This window comes from Plasmodium fragile (genome assembly GCF_000956335.1).
Source record: "Plasmodium fragile strain nilgiri unplaced genomic scaffold supercont1.49, whole genome shotgun sequence".
In the NCBI taxonomy this organism is placed as follows: Eukaryota; Apicomplexa; class Aconoidasida; order Haemosporida; family Plasmodiidae; genus Plasmodium; species Plasmodium fragile.
This window is the reverse complement of record NW_012192629.1, coordinates 54,988-81,798: the sequence shown is the minus strand read 5'-3', so window position 1 is coordinate 81,798 and position 26,811 is coordinate 54,988. Positions and strand designations below refer to the sequence as shown.

At 35.6% G+C, this 26,811-nt stretch overlaps 6 protein-coding genes across 6 annotated transcripts; 2 read left to right on the top strand and 4 right to left on the bottom strand.

Moving 5' to 3' along the window:
* Positions 1-1,313: 1,313 nt before the first annotated feature.
* Positions 1,314-2,264, top strand: AK88_03911 (uncharacterized protein; the record flags this gene model as incomplete). Its single annotated transcript, XM_012481521.1, has 1 exon — positions 1,314-2,264. The coding sequence occupies one exon, from the start codon at positions 1,314-1,316 to the stop codon at positions 2,262-2,264; it is 951 nt and encodes a 316-aa protein (XP_012336944.1).
* Positions 2,265-3,593: 1,329 nt separating this feature from the next.
* AK88_03910 (uncharacterized protein) lies at positions 3,594-5,345 on the bottom strand (the record flags this gene model as incomplete). The annotated part of the gene is made up of 1 exon (XM_012481520.1): positions 3,594-5,345. The coding sequence occupies one exon, from the start codon at positions 5,343-5,345 to the stop codon at positions 3,594-3,596; it is 1,752 nt and encodes a 583-aa protein (XP_012336943.1).
* Positions 5,346-7,955: 2,610 nt separating this feature from the next.
* Positions 7,956-8,252, bottom strand: AK88_03909 (uncharacterized protein; the record flags this gene model as incomplete). Its single annotated transcript, XM_012481519.1, has 2 exons — positions 7,956-8,118; positions 8,164-8,252. 2 exons carry the CDS (start codon positions 8,250-8,252, stop codon positions 7,956-7,958), a joined length of 252 nt encoding a protein of 83 aa, XP_012336942.1.
* A 2,316-nt stretch (positions 8,253-10,568) lies between these two features.
* On the bottom strand, positions 10,569-14,357 carry AK88_03908 (uncharacterized protein; the record flags this gene model as incomplete). The annotated part of the gene is made up of 1 exon (XM_012481518.1): positions 10,569-14,357. One exon carries the CDS (start codon positions 14,355-14,357, stop codon positions 10,569-10,571), a length of 3,789 nt encoding a protein of 1,262 aa, XP_012336941.1.
* Positions 14,358-18,178: 3,821 nt separating this feature from the next.
* Positions 18,179-19,183, top strand: AK88_03907 (uncharacterized protein; the record flags this gene model as incomplete). The annotated part of the gene is made up of 1 exon (XM_012481517.1): positions 18,179-19,183. One exon carries the CDS (start codon positions 18,179-18,181, stop codon positions 19,181-19,183), a length of 1,005 nt encoding a protein of 334 aa, XP_012336940.1.
* Positions 19,184-21,616: 2,433 nt separating this feature from the next.
* Positions 21,617-24,871, bottom strand: AK88_03906 (uncharacterized protein; the record flags this gene model as incomplete). Its single annotated transcript, XM_012481516.1, has 1 exon — positions 21,617-24,871. One exon carries the CDS (start codon positions 24,869-24,871, stop codon positions 21,617-21,619), a length of 3,255 nt encoding a protein of 1,084 aa, XP_012336939.1.
* Between the last annotated feature and the right edge of the window lie 1,940 nt (positions 24,872-26,811).

The window sequence follows — 26,811 nt, the reverse complement described above, 5'->3', positions numbered from 1 at the left end:
TGCGCATGTCATGTTTAATTAAATTAAATAAACAAGCGACAATTTTCATTCGTAAAAGCAACATCTACGTGGGATTTCGTGGAATGCTATTTTCTCCCCACCTGCGCATGCACACATATGTTTATATTTATATGCCTATCCTTTATGCGCCGTTATTTGGCTTGCGATAATATAGCTACCCTACAAAACTATGTTTTCCGCAATTTGCAAAAAATAAAAAAAATAAAAAAAATAAAAAATCACCTTTCGGTTAAGACTTGAAGTAAGTGCACTTCTTTATAGTGGCTTCTATATGACCCATTTTACTATTAACAATTCGCAAAATTTTCGCAAAGAGGCCAACTAAAGCATTCTTCAAAAGCTTGCTAGGTCAGTAAACGAAACGCAGGTAGGTATTTGCAAAAATAAGTGGAACGTTCTCACCACAAACAAATGCCCTGCAACGTTATGATTGCTTAAAGAGGGTTTTATGGCGACATCCCGTTGTCAGGAAAAAAATACAAAAGGGATTAACTTGTATAAGCAGAATTTACAAATTTGTGAGTATACACATTTTTGAGTTTACGAATTTGCAAAGCGTCCGTTTGGCCACAAACCATCTGTGGCGTTACTAGATTAACAAACGAACAAAATAACGAGTGGTCACATCGCAGTTTGGTGCCATTCCCCCATTGTGCGCGTTTCATTTTGCTGCGCTATAACATTGAATGTCCCCCGACTTCAGGGTCAGCCATACCTGGCATACCACGTACATTTCGGCATTATAACATCTCATGCCCATCGCCTTTGCGGTCATCCCTTTTTTTTTTTGGGGCATCGCATTTTTGAGCAGTTTCACATGAACGCATAATAAGCATTTGAAAAACCACGGGTTGCAGGGCGGGTTGCATTAAAAAGAGGAAATAGCTACCTAAGTTGAAAGTGCACATGAGGAAGCACTAACTCGCTTAAGAGTACACGTTTTATCCCATTTTTCCATTTCCCCCACCTTGCCTCGTGTTATTTCCCCCCTTAAGTGATACTTTCTTCACGGGGAAAATATGGACGCGTATAACATCGAATTGTTGAAGTAGAATGCAATACAGGATAGATAAAAAAAAAAAAAGGAAACAATATATTTTCCCCCCGTAGTTAAAAAACACCTCACAGATAAAGCAGACGGGGACGGGTGTACAAATCCCCAAATGCATTTTGAATTTTTTTGGAATATTTCCTATGACAATTACTCTGATGAATGATAAAATAAATATTGTGAAGCAAGAAACGGAAAGAAATCTGAAGGACGACAAGGTACATTTTTTAAAAAAATAAAAATGGACTTGCTCCCGAAAAGAAGCACACAAGGTAGCTTCAACAATTTCAACCAAGGCAACAAAAAGTACGACCACGCAGACGGTACAGAAAATGATGACAATGAAAATGTAGACACAGACGTATGTGATGAAAGTGAAAAGAATGAATTATCCAAATCGTCTCTATCCGAAAATGACATTACAAAAGAAAATCAAGACAGTAACTGGATTGCAAAGGATGAAAAAGATAAGGAGAAGAAGACGGTAATAAATGATTGCCCTCCGGATGGAGAAGACACACCAAACATACTATCGAACGATTCGGTAGATGAGAAATTGTTAGAAGACCAAAGTGAAAAGGAAACAAGGGATGATGCAAATGCAAAATATAAATATGGTGATTACGAAGGGGCAATTAAAATCTGGCTAAGAGGACTAAGGTCTATCAATTATGTCCTTTCCAAAAAGGAAGAACTAAGCAGTGAGCGTTTGGAATCATTCCAGAGATTACATGCCACCTACTGTAGCAATATTGCTCAGGGGTTCATGAGATTAAGTAAATTCTCAGAGTGTGTTAAATATTCTCTTATGGCTCAAGAGAGTGACAAAAAGAATGTGAAAATATATTTCAGATTGGCTAAAGGATATTTTATGTTAGGCGAATATGATAAATCTATACAAGTCATAAATGAAGGAATGGAAATTGATAAGGACGCAGCTTTGGTTAATTTGTTAACCCTCGTGAAAAAAAAAAAAGAGACTTTTTTAAAAAGGGAAAAACACATGATGAAATATATCTTTGATAATCTCAAGGACAAACCTCTTATTCCCGATCAGAATTGTTACAATTCCATTTTCAGAGGTGTCTATTCGTTAGTAACAATGCTTCTCATGTTTTTGTATGCAATCTTTGTTCGCTGCTCCAACCTCTTAATGCGCATCTTTAAAAAATGGAAAATAAAGAGTGCCTAAGGAGGCAATAAAAGAAGGAGGGTTGGGGCTGAGCCCACAGATGATAAAACGTTAATATATGCAACCTGTTTGTTTGCGACGACACAGTCCGAATCCAATAAATGGGAAAACGCACCTGCATTGTGAGCAATATGGATAATGTGGACATATATACCTTTTCGTACACATAGGTGTACTCCTAATTAATGATACAGCCGTGCCGTATCACTCGCCGAGTGCCCACAAAGTGGCTAACCCTTTTGTGCCATTTTTGTGGGTTCCGTTTTTTTTTTTTTTTTTATAAATAATCTTGTAATTCAATTTGTACTATATTCTTTTTTTTTTACTGTTTTGTTTTGTATACTGCTAAAAATGTATGTGCCTCACACATGACGCATGCTTCATTTTTATGTTCTTCCCCGCTCAAAAATGATTGGAAAGTTTGAGCTACCAGATACGGGAAGAAAAAAAAAAAAACGGGAAAAAATCAAGTTTAAATCTTAAACCCCAAAAAACTGAAAAAGCATTTTAAAATGGTTACATTATGCTACACTTCTCGAAGTGAAATTATTTTCCTTGGTTATATTTTACCATCTATATATATGCACATAGACACGTACACAAATGCAACGGAGCATCTTTAACGTATGTTGGTGTATACGTCATTTAGCTGTTACACATGTGTACAGTGTGTCCGTACAAAAATTAAAAAGACAAAGAGTGTAAAAAGCTCGTAAGTGAGGTGCGCAAAGTGAGAAAACGATAAAGATGAAACACAAAAAAAAAAAAAAAATTATAACTTTCTCTTTAAAAAAAAAAAAAAAAAAAAAAAAAAGGGAAAATAAAATTAAGTGAAATAAAATGGAGGCTTATGAGATGGGCAAATTGGTTCATCAGCGCGGTTATCTAACTCGCTTGGGCACATAAAATCATGCACTTATTCATAAATAATATTTTTTTAAAAAAAACTAACAAAGGAAATGAAAAATCATATCCGTGCTGATGTAACAGTTGGGGAATAAATACATCACGTGCATGTCTGCGTGCGCGTGGGTTATATATACACATACATAAAACATACACAAATGAAAAAAAAAGGGTTTATTAACACAAATAAATGCAGGGGCAAGTAGGTTTGATGTGCTTTCTGAGTGTAGAACGAATCATCAGAAAAGCCAAGCGGCGTCACGTTATCATCGGGGGTTCCTTTGTTTCTTGCCTGTACCCCCATCTCTCCACTACCCCCGTCGGTTTTCCAAATGTATAATACATGCATGCGAGCATGGGTATGAGGCATATATACTGCACGCGTCAGGAGGTACATATAAACAGACCAGCGCTGAACAAGCGCTAAAGAATCTCCTCTTTATATTCCAATTGTGAACGCTGAAGAATGGGTACCCACTCATCCTTGCCCCGAATAAGACGCTTGGTGTCCGCATCAACGACGAATTTAGGGATGTTTCTGTAGAGCTGCTCGAGGAAGTCATCAGACACATTTGGACCCAAATTTGATACCAAGTCACGAACCTTCAGTTGCAGCTCATGCCTTGTGCTTATTAGTTCTCGTTCATTGTCTCTCCAAACATTAATCTTGCCACAAATAACTTTTAAATGTATTTTCATTTGTCTTAAGAGACTAGGAATTTGAGCTGCATAATTTAAATTGATATAGTAACAAATGGGTAACATACACATGCTTAAAATTACAAATGCGATTCTTTTTAACCATGACTCATAGAGATATAAACTAAACACTAACCCATACATTATGTTAAAAGTTGGTAATAAAACTAGAAGAACTAAGACCTTGTAGCTAGCCACCACATCACCGCCTTGAATTTTTACTCTACTATTTTTCAGTGCGGATTCTCTATGTTTCTCTGCCAAATAAATGGAAATTGCAACAAGAGGTAGCCATAAGAGAGAAAAAGTCATACCAAAAATTACACAAAAAATTAAACTACAAATGTGCTCAATAAATTTTAAAGTAGCTGCTGATGTAGACTGTTTAAGCATCCACACTTCATCATCCTTTATTTTATTTGCCTTCAACAATTTCTCATAGCATTTCAATTCATAACTTAAATTTTCAATTTCCTTGGAGTTTCCAAATTTCCAAAACATTTTACAAAATAGCTGTAAATTATTGTAAATTTTATTTTTAGATATTGTCATTCTTTCAGGAGTATACAAACTAACACAAAGTTCTATGCATCTGCTTGTTTCATGATCCTTCGACGTTAACATACAGCTTCGCATTCCTTCCTCAATTTTGCTAAGAACTTTGGATATGGTTTCCCTATGGTTATTATTATAATCTTTACACAGGTCCTGCGAAATGATTATTGCATTTCCATAAAATAGAGTAACACATCCTTGCAGCTGGTAGAGTTTCGAGTATGACAGGCCTACAGGAATGATGGATACATCTTCTACTCCATCGGCCAATGCACATAACGTCATGATGGCAACCCCAGGTTTTAAAGGCAACAAATTTGTTCTATCGTGGGAACCCCCCTCTGGGAAAATCCCAATGGTATCTCCATTTTTTAAACTACTTGTAACTAAATTGTAAACTTCTGTTTGATTAATTTTAGGAATAATTTTAAACGGAACTCCATTTGTGTTATCTTCACATTCTATGTTTATAGCATCTTGTATAATCAGTTCCGTTTCGGATTCAATTTTCGTAACTGGAAAGATTTTATTTTGTGTTAGTAATTTATCCCCAATTTGTACGTCTAACTTAAATCTGGTGTTTATTCCTTTGATTTTCTTATCTCCTTTAACCCAACATATGTGTCCTATTCCTTTGAATTTTAAATCCTCTGGTCTCTTTACACTTATGCAACCCAGAATACTTGCTAGCTTCCCTATGACAGCTCTCCTCATAGACTTTTCCGCCACAATAAATTTGACTTGCCTTGGAATATTTGCTACTAACACACATGCGTCAATGAACTGATTATTGTGGTTGCCCACAAATATAACTGATCCGTATAGCGGTACATTTTCTGGGTTTATCACATTCACGTCTCCAAATAGGGAGCTAACTATTGCTTTACACAACCATCTAATTAGAAAGTATAAATCTGGCATCCTTAAGCTTTCGGTGGGAGACACACTTTATTTAATTTTACATATATACGTGCACACATATATATATATGAAGGTACATACGTACATAAGAACGGGGCTGCAAGAATCAAAAGGGGGGGTAATCGTTTTGCAAGAAATGCGAACAAAAGCAACTGTGCCACGGGACGCGTTACTTCAGAGGGGATTATGCCTCCCCCTCTCGCTTGCAACGGTTCAAATGGTCAAACGTAGAAGGGGAATACACGTGGAACCAAAAAATGTCGAGCATGTAAAATATATGCTGAAAAGAAGATAGAAGGGACAAAAAAAAATTAAACGTTTGAAAACGGATGAAACATTACCCGTGCGCTAGCTCATTCAATTGCATTTAGATGGGGAACGAATAACGCAATTTGTGCTGTTCCAAAGAAAATACCTTTTTTTTCCTAGTTCTAAATTGCGTAAGCTTTGGTTAAAGTGCCACATAAGGGATGCGCATGTATTGTATACACTTACGTATGTTGCGTGCATGCATACGTGTACTTACAATGTTCAAACCGTAACGAGCGCGAACACCCGCGCCCAACAAATTACCCCCAACCTTATGCACTATAAAAACGAATTTGTTAATGTTATGCGCAACGGGAATTTCTCTCATTCGAATGCACAGATGAGGAAAAGGAAAAATTTTCAATTTTCTCAATACAAATTTATTTTATGCCAAATGCGTGTTCACGTGAATTTTGAAAAAAAAAAAAAAAAAAAAAAAAAGGCCTACGATTTTACATTTTGCTCGCATGTAATGGTGCATATACATATATGGCAGTGCTACGTGGAACGATATATGGAAAAAAAATGGCCATAACAGCACAGCACATCTCAGAAAAAAAAAAATATATATCTTTACAATGCGTATAAACATGCATAGCGGAACACTCACCAGTTACATACACTCGCACGTAAAACAGAAAATCCAAAGTGAAATAAAAAAAAAAAAAAAGAATAAAAAACTGCGTTGCAGCCTTTTCCGCGTTGTGCACATTATTTATTAAAGGTGCCCCTTTGGCTCAATTGATTCCGAATTTTTTTTTTTTTTTCTTTTCTCCTTTTTATGTGTTAAGTTGTGTAATCTCCACCTGTGCACCATTAATTAATGCCGTCTATGCGAATTTGTGGAGATATATGAAAGAAGAAAGAAAAAATTGAAATGGTGTTAAAGTTTGTATACATGTTCACATAAATAAAGAACTCTCTTTTCTTTTCCAACATTGTGGATCCAACGCAATTTGCTTAGTTGAATTTACTTCGTGCATGTGTATCCTCTCGCATGGAATATCATACTCATATGTGTGGGGTGAACCTAGGTTCACTCTCGCAGAGTTTACATTGTGCCACATGCGATAAATTCTGCTTTGCATTTTCCCCATTGTGCCACCTTCTCCCGTCGGATTGTAAATTGGAACGGGGGAAGAGGAAAAAAAAAAGTCGTGTAAAATTTCCAACACGTTACTAAATTAAAGGAAAATAGCAGAAAAGAACAAAGTATATACTGTGCTTGACAAATTCATTTGCTCCATGCGAAACTGCAAAGGAGGGAACAATGCGAATGTGTATTCTTACGAGTCTGTTGTGAGGACAAGCAGTTTTGGAGCAAATAGTTTTTCTTTTTTCTTGTTTGTACCTCCTTGCGTAAGTAGAAATAAGTAGGAAGGACATGTAACCTGCGTTGGGAACTAAAAAAAATGCCAAGTGATCAGCACACAAAAGTATCCCTTTTGACAGTCCATAATATGCTAACGTTATGTGTTCCATCAGGACATCCAATGGTTTTGGTTAAAAAAATTATTCACCCTGTATCACAAAGTAAGGATGACATCCCCTTTGTCCTGTACCGCTTTATAAGGGTCGGTGTAGGAAGAGAACCACCTCCCAATTCTCTTCAGTATTGCTACTCAAAAGAGTAAAAAATATGAAAAAGAAGAATCAAGCTTGTTACTGCAGTCTGCAACTGCATCTATAATTTAGTGCGTCTTTTTTCCCACAACGCTCTCATATGATTCCCCTAGGTGCACACAAATTTCAGGTAAGCGACAATTATGTAGTGTGCCCATTAAAAAGGGGGGAAAAAAAAGACTTTCGTGAAATTCTTTCCCGTTGTTTACATGTACCGTTCTACACGAACTGCTAATAAATATTTCATAATTGCTTCAAAAAAAAAGAGTTGCTAATACAATTTATAGCAAAAAAAAAAAAAAAATATACTGTGTTGCAAATTAAATCTAATACAGTCGGTTTAAAAAAAAAAACAAAAAGAGACTAAGACACATATGAACAAGAGTAAGCACACACAAGTTTATGATGTGTTACTTAAATTGGTCGAATATTAACTAATGATCCATACGTAAAGAAAACATATTTCAATTTTAATAAACCTTTTTATACACAATTTTGGTTTTTTTTTTCTCTGCTTTATCATCCTTCGCTGATGAATCGACAGCGCCGACCTATATGGAAAAAAAAAAAAAATAATAAATAATAAAATAAAATAAAATAACGAGCAGAAAAAGATACATTCGTACGTGACATACATTCTCTTTAATAAACATTAATGCTTCCTCTCTGGTGGTGTGCTCACAAATAACTCACCGGTGAACTCAAAAAATGCGTGAAAATAAAATTAAGCGTTTTGAATATTGCATAAATGGGTATAACGATGTAGATATAAAAAAATTTAAAGGAGTAAAACAGGCCCAAGTTGATGACGAAGGACAAAATCAGAACGTCTGTGTAGTACCTAGGGGAAAAGAAATGGGAAAAAAAAAAAAATATATATTTTAACTGCATATAATTATTATGTACTCCCTTGATATCTAACAAATGTGCGCTCAACATTGGAGGTTCCATTAGACAGCAGTTGTCCATCTGCATGTCGTTTTCGCAACCATGAAATGAAACTTTAATTTAGTATTTTGGGAAGGCGCACTTCATTATATTGATTTATTTGCACATGTTCATTTCGCTCGCTTCCTCCTTACGTAAAATTTAGTCCGTTGGTCAACCCATAGTGTATATTCTTTATTGAGTAGTAGTAGCAAAAAAAAAGCAGGCAGTGCAAAAGGAAAATATTTCTTGTAATTAAGTTATATCTGAAATAATATGCGAATATAATATAAAACAACTGTAAAGGAAAAAAAAAAAAAAAAAAATTAAAAAATATAGCTAAACGGATGAATTTTGCGAAGCGAACAAAGCAATAAATACCAGTCCGCTTCAAGCGGTTGTATGCCTTAATGGGGTCAAGAACACTCGCTGATTCCCCACTTTTCCACGTTTGGGGCTATTTTCCATGTGTATCTCTTTTTATACCGAAAAAATGGTAAAAAACGGGGAGGCATACACAATGAATGCGCTCGCTTTTTTTAGTCGCTTTTTCTCAGATTGTCCTGCCATTATTTCTCTTCGTTTTTTTTTTTTTGGGGGGGTTTTCTCTTTTGGTACATTGGTATGCTTATATGCTTCTCTACTTCTTTTCTTTTTCTTCTTCACTCAACCCTATTCTGCGCTGAGCTTCTAACCGCGCTCCTTTTCAATTAAGTATGCCTTTATTCCTTTTTAATCTCTGTGCTATTACTCAAAAAACGATCAGATAAAGGTCATATTAATAGTGCGCATAACTCCTGTTTATTCAAATATTCGTGAAGAAAAAAAGTGGCAACATGAAATTATGGAAAACGGGCATATCAACGAATGTTTACATATTCTGGTGCACCTTTCTTCGCAAAAAAAATAATAAAATAATATGGCATGCTTTTTTTTATTTTCAAAATGCCATTTGAAGAACAGAAAAAAAAAAAAAAAAAAAAAAAAAAAAAAAAAAAAAAAAAAGGAAAATATTATCAAAACAAGAATGGCAAAGGGGAATAAACAAATTTGGGACAACGGTGAACAAAAGAAAGCCATTTAAAATTCACCTTGCGCAAGGAAGGAAAACAGTCGTATGGAAACTTTCGCGGATCATAACTTCTTTTCGCGCGCCATTTTAAAAAATTAGCCCCTAACGGTTATATATCTATTACGTGCGTATGAGGCGTACGAATAAGTACAAATGCGAATACCTTCACATGGGAAATTTTTCGCACGTATACACAATAATATATGTGGACAGACCATTCAAAGGTAGGTCAACTTTTCACTTTTTAGAACATTTTATTTTATATTTATTCATTGTTTAGTTCAAAATCGTTTTATATGTGTTCTTACAAAATGTAGGGGGGGCGGCATAAAGCATATGCACAAAGGTTGGAGCAGTATATGTGTACAGGTACATAAAAACATGCACACGTGCATGCATGGAAATGAAATGGGTAGGTAAAAATGGTTGTAACAGTTTATATAATAATGGGGATTTTTTTTGTCTTTATCATCTTTATATATATAAAAGAAAAAATGATGAAGTTGCAACATTTGTGCAGTTGAAATGATTTCTGGGGTTAGCATACTTTTTATACATACAAGAAAAATTATGCATATATATATACTTTATAGGGAGAGTAGGGAGGAGAACTTAACTGAAAGCAAGAAGAGCTAAATAGGGAGAACTCGCTCGTGTGTCTTCTTTGTTGTTCTCTGTTTAGCTCGCCTTGTTTTTCTTTGTAAAACACGATTAAAATGGAGTGGCAGGACGTGGGCATATACCCACAAGTCACTTGTGCATTTATATAAGCGTACATGTAAACGTATTATATACGTTAAAACTTTCGAGGGTCTAATAATTTCATGGACAGGAGGTGATAAATATACATATATATATCTGCGAAATGGATTGTGGACAGGTTTTTTCCTTCGGCTTCTATGATGGGGAGAATCGCGCTACTTCTATGTGGGTGTGTAGGCTTGTTAGCGCGTTGGCGCCTTATAGTTGCGTGGTACGCATTAAATGCATCAGCTTGCTTGCATGTTCTATACGTCTTCTTTCGTGCCTTCGCACACAACTGGGTCACCATTCCGGCCACACAGTGAGAGCGGGTTGGGAAGCAGGTCCATGGGGGTATAAAGCACCGGTTTCTCATGCACTGATATGCATAGGCGGGTACGTGACATATGCACATACATATATACACATGTACATATATATAAATACATCCATTCACGTGCGCAAGTACATGGGCAGAAGGAGCAAGGGGAGTATAAACCTCTACGACGCTTCCGCTACACCTCTCTGTGGCCACCATCACTTTAGGTCTTTCAAAAGAATTTCATAAAGCCTCTTTTCTTCTTCTTGAATACAGTGAAGTCTCCACCTCCATCAGAAGGATCTTCATTCTTCGCCTGCTCGTTTTTTGTTATATCTTTGCCGTTGGTCATTTTTTCCTTCTCCTTTGCATGATTGTGGTTTCCTGCGTCAGAGTTGTTATCTGAGTGGGTTTCCTTGTGTTTCTCCACCCTAGCAGAGTCATCTTTATCATGCATGTCATGATTCTTCTTTACATCCACGTCGTTTCTTTCATATTCATCCTCGTCCCTGTCTCTTCTCCTTTCCTGTTCGCTTTTTCCACTTCTTTCGCCTTTTTTATAGTCCCTGTCTAGTTTATCATCTCGGTCGTTTCTATAATCCCTATCTCTTCTGTACTCATCGTCCCTTCTGTAGTCCCTATCTCGGTCTCTTCTGTAGTCTCTGTCCCTGTCTCTTTCCTTATCTCGATAACTTCTATATTCTCTGTCTCTTCTATAATCCTTGTCCTTTCGGTATTCTCTATCCCTAGACCTTTCCCTTTCTCTATCATTGGATCTGTCCCTCCTGTACACCTTATCCTTTCTGTACCTGCTATCTCGTTCGCTATCCCGTTCCCTGTCCCTTTCTTTGTCCCTGCCAGGCCAATCTCTCCTTTCACGTCTGTCGGATGTATCCCTGTAGGAGCTATCCTGTGCATCGTCGAGTCGTTTATAATTATTATCCTCGTCATGTTGGGAGCCTCCCTTTTCACCCCTTTTCCATGAAAAGTCATCTTCGTAAGAAGATTTCCTGTAATATTTATCTCCGTTCCTGGATTCTTCTTTTTGTTTTAAGAGTTGTTGTTCAATTTCTAAATCCCTTTCCCTTTGAATTCTGCTAATTTCATCAAGTTTTTTTCTATGGGCTTCTTCTTTCTTTTTCCCTTCCATTTCTTCCTTCATTAATCTTTCCTCTTCTTCTTCCCTTCTTTTCCTTTCTTCTTCGGCTTTGAGTTTCCTCAAATGTTGTTCCCTCCTGTCTCTGGCCCTTTGCACCTTTTCATCCTTTAATAATTGATGGAGTCGATCCTTTTGGTCTTTCAGATTTTTCTCAAACTCCACAATTCTATCTTTCATTTCGCTCTTTGTAAATTCTTCAATATCGTTGGAGAATTTGACGTACTCTTCTTTTTCCTTGAGTGCAGCTTCAAAGTCGGCTTTCTGTTCTTCCTCCGCTGCTTTCTGCTCCTGTAGCAAAATTTCCGTATCCTCCTGGAAAACGAGGGCTATCCATTTGTTCATATGGCTCAATTCAACTTGTCTTAATGCTCTAAAATAATGATCCACCTTTTTATATTCCATTTTTCTAACTTTGATAATTTCATTTCTTTCATTTAGTCTTAACTTCTCCTGTGCCTCTTCAATATCTTCAAAATCTACGTAACCGTTGAGGATATCGTCAATGGTAATTTCGTCAAGGTATTTTCCTTTCATTAAAATTTTGGTTGTATTGTTAGTACATAATTTCTTAATTTCCTTTAACATTTGTTCAGCTGCTTCTGATTTTTTCTTCGCTTTTTCTTCTTTAATTCTTAGCTTTTCTCCTTTTTTGGCTAGCTCTTCTCTTTTTTCCTTTTCCAATTTTTCTTCCAATAATTTTTTCTCCATTTTTAATTTTAATTGTGCTTGTTCTAATTCCTTTTGCTTCCTCAGCAGCTCCTTCCTCTTTCTGCTATTTTCTTCACTTAGCAGTTGGAACTTGTGATGTTCTTCGTCAATTTTGTCGTAAATCTTTTTGAGGAGTTTTTCATCTTCAATTGGTTTATCCTCAAAAACTTCATATTCGATTATGTCTTCAATGTTAGCTGTGTCATAATTCATTATTTTATGGTGTCCTCTATCTAGCATATCAAATTCTTTTTCATAGGTGAGTTTTTTCATGTGTAGATGTTCCACTTCATTCTCAATGGAAATCGTTTCGTTTATCATTTTCAATCCAGTTTGTAATTGATGATAAAGATTTGTGAGCGACTCTTTGATTAATTTGCTGCTATTTATATTTTCCTTATCTCCAAAATAAATAGCTCTTTTAATTAGGTCGATTCTCATTTCTATCTCCTTCTGATAAACCAAGTCGACTAACATTGTTTCGGCCTCATTCCATGGGATGAAGGATTCTGGGCATATATTCTCAATAAAATAATCGATAGAGATATAACTGTACACCTTGGATAGTTGTAAAATTAATTTGTGGAAAATCACTTCCTTAATTTTGCTTATGTACACTTTGTGTTCCGTAGCCTCCAACTCCTTCAGCAGCACATCGCACTCTAGACATAAGCTTAACGGAGTAAATTGGTTTTCTATCAGGGAATACAACTTTTGTGCATTGCTATCCGCATAACTTAAAATGTTTCTAACCTTTAGTCCATTTTTTAAAGACTCCTTTATTGGTACGCTATTGTGGCCTAACAACTGGGACATTTTCTTATGTGCTTCAAATATCTTGGCATAATCTTCGTTTTTTTTTTTATTTCCAACAAACGGAATGGACACCACAGCTAAAACAGCCTTCGTGCATATAAAAGTTTTCTCCTCTTCTGGAATATTTTTACTGTAATTTAAGACGTGGAAACAGTACTTCAACCAGGCCAAGCCATGAAACAGTTCGCTATCGTACACAAATAAAATGTCTGCCATTCTTTGGTAAAATGTTCCAATCCAGTTTTTTAAATTTTCTCTCGATTTGGCTAATGCATAATTCACATTTCCGCTACTTTCATTTACATGTGCAACTGTGTGTGCACCTTCCACTTTGGTATCTTTTGTTTCGTTCGCTTCATCTTTTGCGGCTTGTCCTTTTTCTACCTTGGACGAATCCCCCTCCTGCTCTTGTGTATTTTCATCCTTTCCCTTTTTGCTAATCTCATTGCTATCGCTTTTTAAAGGCCCTTTCTCTTTGTCTGCCTTACGCGTATCACTTTCACCAGCGGCAGTGGCTTCCGATTCCATGTGGTTAGCCCTCAGCGTTCGATAAAAATAATCGTGCATATTCAAATTGTATATATCCTCTGCAATGTTTGATGCCTCCTTCCACATGCCCAGTTCGCACGCCGCTTCCAATTGAATTATTTTCGTATCTAGGTGGTACTCAATTTTAAGTAAAGATTGATACTCTGGTTTGTGTTTTCCCCTTAAAATTAAATTGTAGTGATTCCTTAACAAATCACTTAGCTTTTTAAATTCTGTCAATCTTTTATTTTCTTTACAGAAAATGAGTGCCTTTTTTGCAGTCTCATGGTAAGCTTTCTCCAACTTGGGCGTGGCCCTCAATATTTCCAAAATCATCTTGTACGTTTCCATACATATCCTAAACGAATTTTGCAACTTCCTTTCATATTTTCCTGATATTTCTATATCCAAAGAGGACATTAAAATTTTTTCTGTAAAATCCACGTTGCTTTCATCTTGTTCTATTTTTTCTTTATTTAGGTTCATATTTTCCTTGGCCAATCGAACTTTCTCCTCAGCTTTGTCCCTAAAATCAGTGATGACTTTCCCTAACGACGCAATATTTCCATGTTGACAAATAATTCTATACTGATGTAGGCCATCTTTTACTAAGCTTAACTTTTCTAGGTATAAGCAGAATTCAATATACCTCAGCATAATTTGTTCTTGCAGTATGTGCCATCCCTGTAGTCGAAATGTTCTGTGCCCTATGGCCGCGTGAAGAATTTGGAGGGCATCTTCATTTTGTCCAATAAACTGCAGTTCTTTTGCTCTCTTCAGAGCGTTTTCTGGTTTTTGGAATGTCTGCATATTTTACTACACATACAAAATATGCACGTATATGTGCGCACACGAGTTATATCTCCTTTTATAAATCAACAAAAATGTGTTTATACTTTTTTTTACACATTAATTCTGAGCTTTCTGTTCTTGATCTACACTTCATTTATTTCCTCCCTCAGTGGAGTTCTCAAATGTGCGCAAAAAAAAAAAAGAAAAAAAAACAAAATACCAACTAATGGTTAAGCAACAATGTGAGATACATTCATATATATAATTTACATCTACATAATCTCGTTCGCTTCTGTTCGTGCATGCATTTTTCTCTTTATGACGAACTATTGGTTGTTAGCGTTATTAGAGTTTTCAGAGCTTTATGGCCTGTGATAACTGCGCCGCACGCACAAAAGTACATATGTACTTATATATGTAAGGCACAAGGAAACGTTTTGGCAGAAAACTGGGCAATCCTGTACGGTGGTTGTAGAGCGTCCCCAGCTTTACTTTCTTTCTTTTCAATTCGACATCGGCATTTACGCATTCACGCATTCACGCAACTGGATCTATCACCTAGCAAGCATATCCTCTCGCATAGGTATACGCAGTATAACCATATGCAAATTGCGTGGCTAGGTAAAAACACCTGGACGTGGTTTGTGTACTGGGAAAAAACTGCGCCCCTTTTTTTCCTTGGCGTATGAACAGAATAACTTTTAACAAGCATCTCAAACGCTTTCTGTGCGTAACAGCATGTACATTTTTCTATTCACATGAATATGTACATATTGGGGTAAATGCCATAGATTTATTTTTATGCTTTCCTGTTTTTATGTTTTTTTTTTTTTTCATTCTCTAATACCGCTCGTAACTTGGCATAATGGTCACTGTAAATAAAATGTACGTAAAATATGCATATGGAAAAGGGTACATAAATATATATGTACTTGTCGAAATGATGTTTTGGTATATATAAACTGTGCTTACTCGTTAAATGGAAAAAAAAAGTAAAAATAAAAAAAAGCATGAATTCACAATTTTAATAAATGTGGAATATGAAGAAAAAAAATATGTATTGTTAAAAATGTAACCACAATGTGGCAAGGATATTTGTATATAATTTTTTTTAACCACTTCGTCGTAAGTTATGGAATTGCGTATGCAATGTATATTATTATATACTGCCCGTTCCGACTTCAAGCTTTGTTTTTGAAGTGATCTTGTTGCTAGGCTCTTAAATTGTATCATCATGTATAACTGTACGCAGCACGTACACGGTTTATTGATACATGGCGTGAACAGGGGCACCTGTCACATAACTTAATAAGGCGACCATTTTATGGGGTACTCCGCACAGTATAATCTGGAGGCGTTCATTCATATAGAAAGAAATGCGAAAGCAGAATCTCGCCTTCCCTTTTTTTTTTGCGGCATAACGTATCCACTGTCACATGTATAATTAGCGGTCAATGTGGGGAATAAATTTACATATACGTTTTGTACTAGTGCGCATACGCGCGTAATTTGTATATATTACTGCAACTGTTTTTTTTTATTTTTTTCCCTTTTTGCACCAACAAGGTGTTCGCGATGAGGCCAAGAATCTACGGCAATTGTGAAGAATAATAATTCGAGGCTATAAAAGTATGCACAAGAAAATGGCGATGCTTAATTATAATAAGTAGTACGGCAAGAGGAACTCACGCCCGCGTTGTGCAACAAAAAAAAAACTATACGTCACCGCAGATTGGCCTTTGTATTATATATATGCGTGACTGAACATTTTTCTTTTACAAGGAAAAAAAATACTTATATTAACTGCGACAGGTAAAAAAAGGTACTTCCACAGGGGGGCGCCCCTTTGTAGCACCCGGGGTTATTCATATATGTCCGTAAAGGATGAAAAAATGCATTAGTATATTTAGCATATGTAATATTATGTAAGCTATATTATGGCATATGCCAATCTATATAAACTATACATGTATTTATGTCGGCATACCGCTTTCCAAATGGTTGCCCTGCTAGCGTATCTTTACTCCGTCGTATGATGGTATAACTATATATTATGGGAGAATTACGAGAAAATAAACATGCTTCTGTAATGGCTTAAATAATTCACAACGGAAAAATAAGGTACATGTTGCTTCCTGTATTACACAAGGTCATTTGCCCACTCAATGGTTACCTCTGTGTTTACTTTACTATGTTGGCACCACGGGGGAAAATGTGGTGTACCCTTGGGGGAGGACATGACACTTGGCATTTTTTGCGGCAAAATAAAAAAATACATAAGTGTTCATTTTAGCACTTATTCGTCATATGCTATTTGAAACCCTCGGCATGACCTGAACAATTCTCGCATTTGAATTACTGCCACTGTTGTTATTGGTACCTTTTTTATATTTCTTTAACACCTTTGGGAGTGTGAAAAAAGAATGACCAACCAAATAAACATATACATATATATATATACTTTTTTTTTTTGATGCTGACCCATGCTATTTCTGCAGGGGTGTTTACCAATTCTTGGTATTACATTATACGCTATATTCTCCGCACAATTATCCTTTTTACATTTTATCCATTCCTCTTTTTCTTAATTATTTTGAAAAAGATTAACACGGTTACGTAAAATTAGAATAACCATTTTTGTTATAAAGGAAAAATAAATTAAATGGTGAAGGTGTATGTTCCCGTTGGCTGTAATGGTTTAAATTTCCCACGTTTCCTCTGTAACACACACCTGTTGCACGTACATCTTAAGATATTAAAAGGTAAAGAGAATGGACAAATGGGAACTCATTCCCTCCTCAACATGATGAATTTAACCATACCATTTTAGAAGCCACAAAGCAATTCACCGATTTTTTAAACCTGTTGTGTGGGTTTATTAAAAAGCGGAACACAACACATGGCTGTCGTATGTTCAATGCCATTGTGGTCATTTGGATGCGTAAAAAAAAAAAAGGCGCAATTTTGCAAAGGGTCACTTTGTCTGTATCATTAATTATTTGCACGTAGTATGCATTACACATATATATATATTTTTTTTGCGAAACGTGAAAAGCGCAGCCCAGAACAGCATAGGGAAGAAGTTAATTAAAAAAAATAAAATTTGCAAAAATAAAAAAAAAACATCTTAAAATTGCGAATCCGCAAAAAAAAAGAAAAAATAAAAAAGGTGAAATGTGAAAACATGTGGGCGCAAATTGGAATTATTTTAAACAAGTGGCAAACTTGGTGTAAATTTGTTCCAGGTTTAGCAGGTCAATGGTTTAGAAAAGCCGTTAATTCTGTGATGTGTATTCGTGTATAAACAATCGCGGGAAAACAAATGCAAAAAAAAAAAAACGCCTTTGCATGTGCCATGCAGCACACAGCTGTTTAGTTTATGTCCCATTTGCTCATTTATTTATTTTTCCGCTTGTATTTTTTTATCCCATTTGCTTTTTACCATTTTATTCACACCTTATTTTACTCAATCATTTTTTAGTCTGCCACTTTAAATGGCGATTCCCGTATGCAATTTGTTTTTTGTTTACATGACGGCCCCTTTAAGTCGAGAGATAATCATGTCAGCCGTGTAACTGGAATGCCTTTTTCCCCCCTTTGAACCTTTTTTTTTTTTTTCCCCTTATGAGGAACAACACGCATGCATAAAAGTATGCGTAAAATAACGTTGACGAAAAGGGTAGCATCTTTTCAGGTTAACAAATCTATGTATGTGTTTGAGTGTTTGCATTTATGTGGCTACCCACCCCATTGAATGTTTATGTTTCATCTTGTTTAAGTGAAAAAAGGAAAGGAAAACAAAAATGAAGAGGGTGGCTCGTGTGGCATGTGTAGCGAACATGACAAGGATAACACGCATGGCGCGAGCAATGGGAACCATTGGGACAGTGGGGAGGAATGCCCCCAGGCGAGCAGTAGAACCGCAAAACTACAAACAGTCGTTATTCTTAAACAAGAAACGATTCATGTCAACTGCTCAAAACACATCCACGAACCAAGCCACAGAGAAAGACCAATTTGTAAAAAACAAGTCGTCCGACCATAATAAAAACATACGACAAAATGAACTGAAGAAATTTTCCATTTTTCGATATAACCCACAAAATAATAAAAGACCCCAAATGGAAACTTTTGAAGTAGATATAGATAACTGTGGACCTATGGTTTTAGATGTCCTCATTAAGATAAAAGATGAAATAGATTCTACATTATCCTTCAGGAGGAGTTGTCGTGAAGGTATCTGTGGCAGTTGCGCCATGAACATAAATGGAAAAAATGGGTTAGCATGTTTAACTGAAGTTAATAAAGACAAAAAGGAAGTCACCGAAATTCACCCTCTGCCCAATTTGTACATTATAAAAGACCTAGTTCCAGATTTAACAAATTTTTATAATCAGTATAAATCTATTGATCCTTGGTTAAAAAGAAAAACGAAAAAAGAAAAAGGGCAGAAAGAATTTTACCAATCTATTGAGGACAGGAAAAAATTAGATGGCTTATATGAATGTATTATGTGTGCATCTTGCTCCACTTCGTGTCCTTCTTATTGGTGGAACCCGGAATATTATTTAGGCCCTGCCACGTTAATGCAAGCCTACCGCTGGATTGTCGACAGTAGGGACGAATATACAAAAGAACGTCTAATGGAAGTTAATGACACGATGAAGTTGTATAGATGCCATGGTATCATGAATTGTACCCTTTGCTGCCCGAAAGGTCTGGACCCAGCCAAAGCTATTAGACATATGAAAGAGATGGTGCAGGAAAATTTTTCCAAGGAAAGCGTAAAATCGCATGCGAATTATGTGAAGGAAAAGATGGAGAAAACGAAGGAGCAAAGGTGAGGAGTGAAATTCAGGAAAAGACATAACAAGGTTGATGGAAGGAAACATCGATGCATCCTTTTTCCCTACTGCGGAATGTTATGTAAGAAACTCTAAATTCGAATTTGTACATTCTTTTTAAGTTCGCGCATTTTTGCGCATCATTAGGTATACAATCAGACGTGTACTTATTTTATTTTATTCTTTTTTATATGCACATTTTTTTTTTATGATAGAAAAACCATAGCTGCTTCCTATTTTGGCACATGCGTATGGTTCATTTTTTGTGTAAGCGATATTTAGGTATACTATAAAATGTGTTTTATGTAAACGGGTTTGTTGAATCTCTTTGCGAATGAGCATTTTTTTTTTTTTTTATGGTTTTCACCAGCAAAATGTAACTTTACTATGGTGCCAAACTGTGCTGTATAACAGCGTCAATGTTTTAACTCCCCCTTTTTGTTGTATCAAAAGGGTAAAGAGGCACACGGTTGTGTCCATTTTGCATAGGAGGATTTGGCTACAATATATGTGTATTCATTTCATCTCGGTAGTATTTTAAAGTGGATGCACGAGGCAGATTATATATGAGGACTTAACACCTTGACCCCTTTTTTCCGCTCAAACCGATTTACCATATGAAAAGCGTCTAACTGCGAAGAAATGGAGTTTTTCTTTTCTCCTCAATAATTTGATATTTATTTCATACCTTTTATGTTAGTTGCATTTGTGCGTCAATTCTCTTTCCCTTTTTCTTTTTTTTTTATAGGGAGAGAAAGGACAAAAGATAAAACCACGTAAAATATATTATATATATGTTCATATGTTGGTAATAATAAGTACACAGGTAAGAATATAATCCGCTTGCGCCTTCTTACTCTATGCATAAATACTGTTTACTTAAAAAAAAAAAAAAGGCGATAAAAATAGGCTGGCAAAAATGGGAAGGTTAAATTCCTCACTTTTACGAACTTTAGAAAAATACAAAATTGCTGAATTACACATGGAAAAATGAGTAACGTGGAGGTGAAATTATTGGCATAAAAAAAAATGCCCAAAAAAAAAAAAAAAAAACAAAGCATAGAATAGTGCACCTATATATATGTATATGTACATACATGTCCGCACACATATATATAGGTATATATCCATGCACTGACAAAATTAACTTCTTCCCTTTCTTCAACTGATGTGTTTCCTGCTCCACTTGAATACACATTCTTCCATATTTTGTCAAAAAAAAAAAAAAAAATATATATATATATATATAGATAAGCTTACAAAGGATGCAAAAAAGAGACTTGCTTCCCTGCACTCATTACTCCTCTTTGCTGTTCCTTTCGCTTGATAGAAACGGAGAAAAAAGTAATTTCACATCATGAGCATGATGCTCTTTTCTCCTGTGTGTGTAGTTTTGCGTGTTGACCCATGCAACTGATACGTGCGAACGCAAAACAGTTCGACGCGGGTGAATATTTTCACCAAAGTTGTTGAGGCACAACTGGGTGTATATTATACGCAGCACTGGATGCATTGTATATATACACAACACATATGTATATTGTACATACAATTTAACAAGAAAAGCATTTGAAAACTGAAAAAATAACTTGAGTAATGTATCTTTGTTTTGTACTTAAACTTTCACCAAACAAGTTGGTCCTTCGATTTATACTAATTTTGTACAGGGGGGGGTATGGATACGTTAACTTTTTTTAACAATATGCTGTTACAAACTTTTTGGGGGAAATAATTTTTTGTGCACTACTTCGGCATGCAAATAATTGCACAGACATCATTTTATCATCGGAATATCGCTCTTCAGTCGCTGACGTGACTTGATTTTTATGGGAAAAAAACAAAAATATTTACTAGATAAAAGCTGGTGTGCTTTTTATCTCCAAATCGGTAATGTCCTTCAGCCTCAAATATAATGCAGATGGCGCATACATACTGGGGTATGAAAAAAAAAAAAAAAACAAAAAATGGCCTTGACATGCTCGGATCCTTTGTTTAGTGGCAATCAGTGCGTTTTTACGAATTGTGTGTTCCTCTTCATGTAACGTTATAATACACTAATGATCTTGATCCATGTTCCTCTCTCCTCTGCTTCATTCTTAGCAACCTTCTTTTTAACAATCCTAATTTCGATTATACTGGTGTCCATACCGCTTTACCATATTTTGTACAAATCGGGGATGACCCGCTCACGTTGTTATGTACACATGGCGCTACTGCAACGTCGTATAAATTTACACGCATAACAACCTTTGCTAAGTGTTCTATGGTGCATCTCGCACTGGGGGGGAGTATAATATAACAATACGTGCCACTGTTGCTCAATTTGGCGAACATATTATTTTCCCGACGACCATCACTCCTCCTCCATTTAGGAATATTCAAAGCTGATTATAAACGTTCGGCGAATTCACCCCAATTTGTAGAGGAACGCGGCTAAATTTTGGCGTCATAACCTTCCGCTATCAACTCCTTCTTATTTAGGGGGACACTTGACTTGTGTTGAGTTAATATGGCCTGTTGAATAACCTGTCCCTTCCACTCGGGCCAAGCCGAGCCAGAACTCTTGGGATCCTTCTTGCCGTTCTTTGGTCCATCCATGGAGGCTAAAAAATCAGGTTGCATTCCCATAACGTCATCTCTTAATTGTAAATTTTTCTTATTCTCGTCAATCGGTTTGTATTGTGGGAGGGATTTTCTCTTGTCAAAATATTTGTTTGTCATTACTTCTTTTTTCCGTTCATTGGAAGATAACTGCTTCTTTACCTTTTTCCTCTCATACGAATCAGAGTCCATGTCCGAGTCACTATCCTCTGATTCGCTGTCCTCACTGGACGTAGAATAGGTCGAAGAATCGGAGGAGTTGGATGAAGACGAATCGGACGAATTGGAAGAAGAGGATAAATACCTATTTGTTCTCCTCTTATCAAAATGGATATTATGACTACTGCTATTGTTATTACCTAGACTGTTTGTGCTATTGAGGTAATTCTTGCTGTTCATATTTTTCATTGGCATTTTTCCCTTGGGTATAGTACATGCGCCCATTTGATCTGATGGAATGAGAGAAGCTTTATACTGCTCCAAATTTATTCTACCCATATGGTTAATGTAAAGAAATATTCTTTTCTGTTTTTCAATGGACAACAAATCCGTGTCAAATGTGAAAAATCTATCGAACATGTGATTCTCCGCAAGTATCCCTAAATCGTCCTGTATAATTTCTAATGCTGCCCTTCTTTGATTTGGTGCTAATCTTCTTAAATTCTTAAAAAGTACATTCACTTGATAGTTATTTAACCCTTTATCATTCGCTCCAATTTTCTGAATACCTGGTGGTTCGGGTATGGTTCCAATGCTGGGCGGCTCAAATTCTAAACTATTACTATGGCTATTCATGTGGATATTACCACTACCACCTTTATTATTTCCTACACCGTAGCAGCTATCCTTTTTGTTATTTACAAATTTGTCTCTTGCACTCTTTGATGATATGCTGGACATTTGTTTACTCATTTTGTTAAACCGATTGTCACCTGCCGCACCAGATCCCTTTCTATTTGGTACTCCGTACATGTGATTCGACGGGTCCATATTGTGGTAAGGTGCATGATTCCCTGCTGCCACCCCTCCTCCTCTATTCATCATCATCATATTTTTCTTCCTAGCTGTGTAGGCATTACTAGCACTGTTATTTCTATTATACCTTTTGTTACTTTGGTATTCATCAGAACTGACTTCCTCACTGGAACTTCCACTATAGCTACTACTACTATAAGTGTGATTCATATTTTCATCATACTCATATTTCTCTTCCAAAATTTTATTATATTTGTTCATATCTAGATACACAGAATTGGAACCCTTTGTACATTCGCTGAGAATATTTTTCATTTCTGTGTGCTGTTTGACTAACTTATCAAATTCTTTGGCTAGTTTGTAAGCATCATTCCAAACGCAGTTTTTCACCTTATGATATGTAAAGGCATTAAAAAATATTTGTCGTACATCTTGTTGCCATTCAAATGGGTTATTATATTTGTTCGTTAGTAGTTTATTTTCGATCGTCTCAAAATCCATGGGGTTTTTAATAACATTAAAATAATTTGGTATTCCATCCAATTCTGGATTTACGGGTTTTAAGAACCAGCAACATATTTCTTTCTTCTTCAATTTGTGTAATATTTTGAAGCACCAATTTTTCCAAGGGTTACCACCCTTGTAGATTCTTTTCTTGTAAGTTCTTTTATGTTGTTCATATTCATCAACTGTGTCATCTTCCTGTATACTACTGTTGCTACTTCGTCGTCTCTTTTTTAGAGCTTCCTTTCCTCCTGCCACGGCCGCTGCTGCACCTGTCGCTCCTTGCTTATAGTTACTAGGATGCATAGCCGCATTATTTTTACTATTACTACTTCCAATCGCTTTGGACGATTTCCCCTTTCCGACGCTGGGTAATGCTCCATAGGCATTTTTATTCACACTACCGTTATCCATTTCGCCTTTAATAATAGATCCTTTTTTGACCATATTGCTATTCCTCCCTTGTGCGACTTTATCGCTCTCACTCATTTTGGTGTTAACTCCCGAACCGCTGCTGCTACCCACTTTGTTGGGATATGCCCCTCCTCTGTATGCGGATGAAGAACATACAGCAGCCGTGCCATTGCTAACATGATTATTACTGTTATTACCATACTTGTTATCATCATCGTTCAGGGAACTCTTATTATCATCGTCGTAATTGTTATATGCCGCTCCCCTCTTTCGGGTAATTTCTCTTTGGGTGTCGTTATTATCTTTTGTGGTAGTGCTACTCGTTTCATCTTTCGAATAGTACCGATCAAAGGACTTCTTCGATTTCCTCTTACCAGCATCGTATATATTGTTTGACAAGGAGCAACGTAAATTCTTAATTTCATTTAAATGTCTCTTGGATATTGCGCTGTAGGTATTTCTCTTATCAGTCTTAGGCTTTTCTGATGGAATTTCAAAAAATCGAAACCCTAACAAATTAACTGTATTTGATATATACTTAAATTCTTCATCGGTCAGGTAGAGAATTCCTCTTTCAAAGCTCCTCATATCGTCTACATTTTTGAAAAACGAATTTTTACAGTTCCCATTTGGTGCACCCTTCTTATCACTATTCAATTGGCCATCTTGCGAGGTGAGCATCGTCTCCATATTGTTCATGCCATTGCTAGCAATATCGTTACCGCCATTCTGTTCATGCGCTACGTTATTATGTATGCCGTTGGCTTGATCCTTGTCATTATTTCCCATATCGTTCGCGCCTTCGATGGTAGCTCCCACATTCCCACCGTGATTATTTTCATTGCTCTCGTTGCAATTATCATTATCATCATCGTTGAGGAAATTCATGTCATTTCCATTATCATCAATTGTGTTTTCATTAGAAAGTGATCTGTAGTTATCCATATTTTTATTGTTGATATGTACATTTTTCAGCCCTATGTGATCATGATGATTTTCATTCTCAGAATCGACTAAATTATTTGTACTGTTAAAATGGTTTGCGCTTATGATAGCATTGTTAATATTTTCAGCACCTGCAACATGGCCAAAATTATTGCTAATGTTGTTAATGCTGTTTATATTACTACTACTACTACTACCAATATTGTTATCATTTGATACATTACTCATTTCGTCATTATTTGTGTTCATCTTTTTATTCCAGTCTCTACACCACTATATATGTACGTGTGTGTGTGTGTATATATGTGTATGCCGCTTTCCCTTTTTCTTCCTATATGTCAATTTAGCGACTGGCTTCTTCTCTCGTCACTTCCCTTTTTGTTCTCAGCAAGTTGCAATTCGTTACAATTGATGGCAATTGATAACTGCTACCACACTTTGCTTTTTTGCTATTGCGTTGCTACAACAGAAATATGTGAGAGCGTCCAAAGAGTGACATGGTATATAATACACATCTCACACCATATGAACGTTCACAAAACTATACTACTATATAGCTACCGCTGCAGTACGATCGAGAATGTCGCTGTCAGTACTTACTTCGTGTGTAGGTATACCAGAGATAGCATTATTACTACATACACGTATGTCGTCCAGAGGTGTTATAATTTTTCAGTTTCAAAAAATGCTTTTCACGTTCAGGATTTCGTTATACTTATCTTCACTTTTGTTATTCACGTTTGTCGCTTAGGCTTTATTTAATTTTGTATACAGATTTAATATCATTGTTTCCAGGGTGGACGTGTATTAGTATATGAACTGGGATTGATTCTCTTTTGTTATTCTACCACAATGTGTTGTGCTTGACTCTTTCACCAGTGCTGCTGCTAGTACTGCTACGCGCTGCCAACCAGTGTACGTGCAACACTTTATATATATATGTGATGCTATGTAGATATCGTTCTTAATGTTTTTTTTTTTTTTTTTAACTTTTATACTATATCACAGTTTTGTATTGTTAATTTTTTAACTTAGCAAATTTTAGCAAATATTTAATGCGCAGTTAAAAGAAAATGTACATATATAAACATATTATAATAACACTTGTACATTTCATTTTTTTTTGCCAATATATCAGTGTTTGTTACACATGATTTTCTATCAGCGAAAAATGAAAATAATTTTGACTTATTTTATAAGAGGGTAAAGATATATACGTAAAAAGTGTAGGGGTATTTTGGTATATTCATATAGAAGTAGTTACATGTAAATATTAGTGGATGTACTGAAACATGTATGAGCGCGCGTAAGCGTATGTTTTATCTACAACACCATCCCGCTTAACTCATAAATGTAATTTTGTACGCACGTGGGCAAACGCTCCTATATGCATACTACTAACTCATACAGCTTTTTTAATTCTGTTGCACCTTTTTTATATTCACATAAACAATTTTTTCACTCCGCCTTCGTGCAGTCAACGGAGATGCTCAAAATGTTCTAATTTGCTCTCTGCCTCGATAAAGGCAAGGTTTAATGCACGTATATTCACTGATATATAAAATACACGTATTTGCTTGCGTCACAACGTAAGTATATATTATTTTACGTATAATATACGTCCGTATATACACGCTTATATGTGCAGTACAAAGGTGCATACATATAAATGCCAGTACGTACAAGATATTATAATAAACACGCGCGTATACTTGTACACGTACACAGAGCATATATATTAACATATACAATTATACATAATATTATATAAGATATATATTATATGCAACAGCAGCCATATATATTATATACATAAAAATATATATCGCGTATTTTCAAAAAATATGCAAAGGTGCTCCGCCGTAGAGGCATGCAATAACAAATATGGCCTTTCTCATACCATACAAAAAAAAAGAAAAAATAAATAAAATGCAAAGTTTTAAAGATATGCAAAAAAATTGTATTGTTTGTATTTTATTTTTTTTGTTTTCAAAACAAAAAAAGCGCACTTATATGTATAAATAAATGACATATATATATGTTCGTCCAGTTAATTTTTTTTTTTTTTTACTATTTTAATGTATTATCACAAAATGTAGTAATTATTGCATATTTTTTTTTAAATTAAAAAAATTTTTTTTTTTTTTAAATTCATTTTTTTTTTTTTTTTTTTTTTTTTTTTTTTTTTT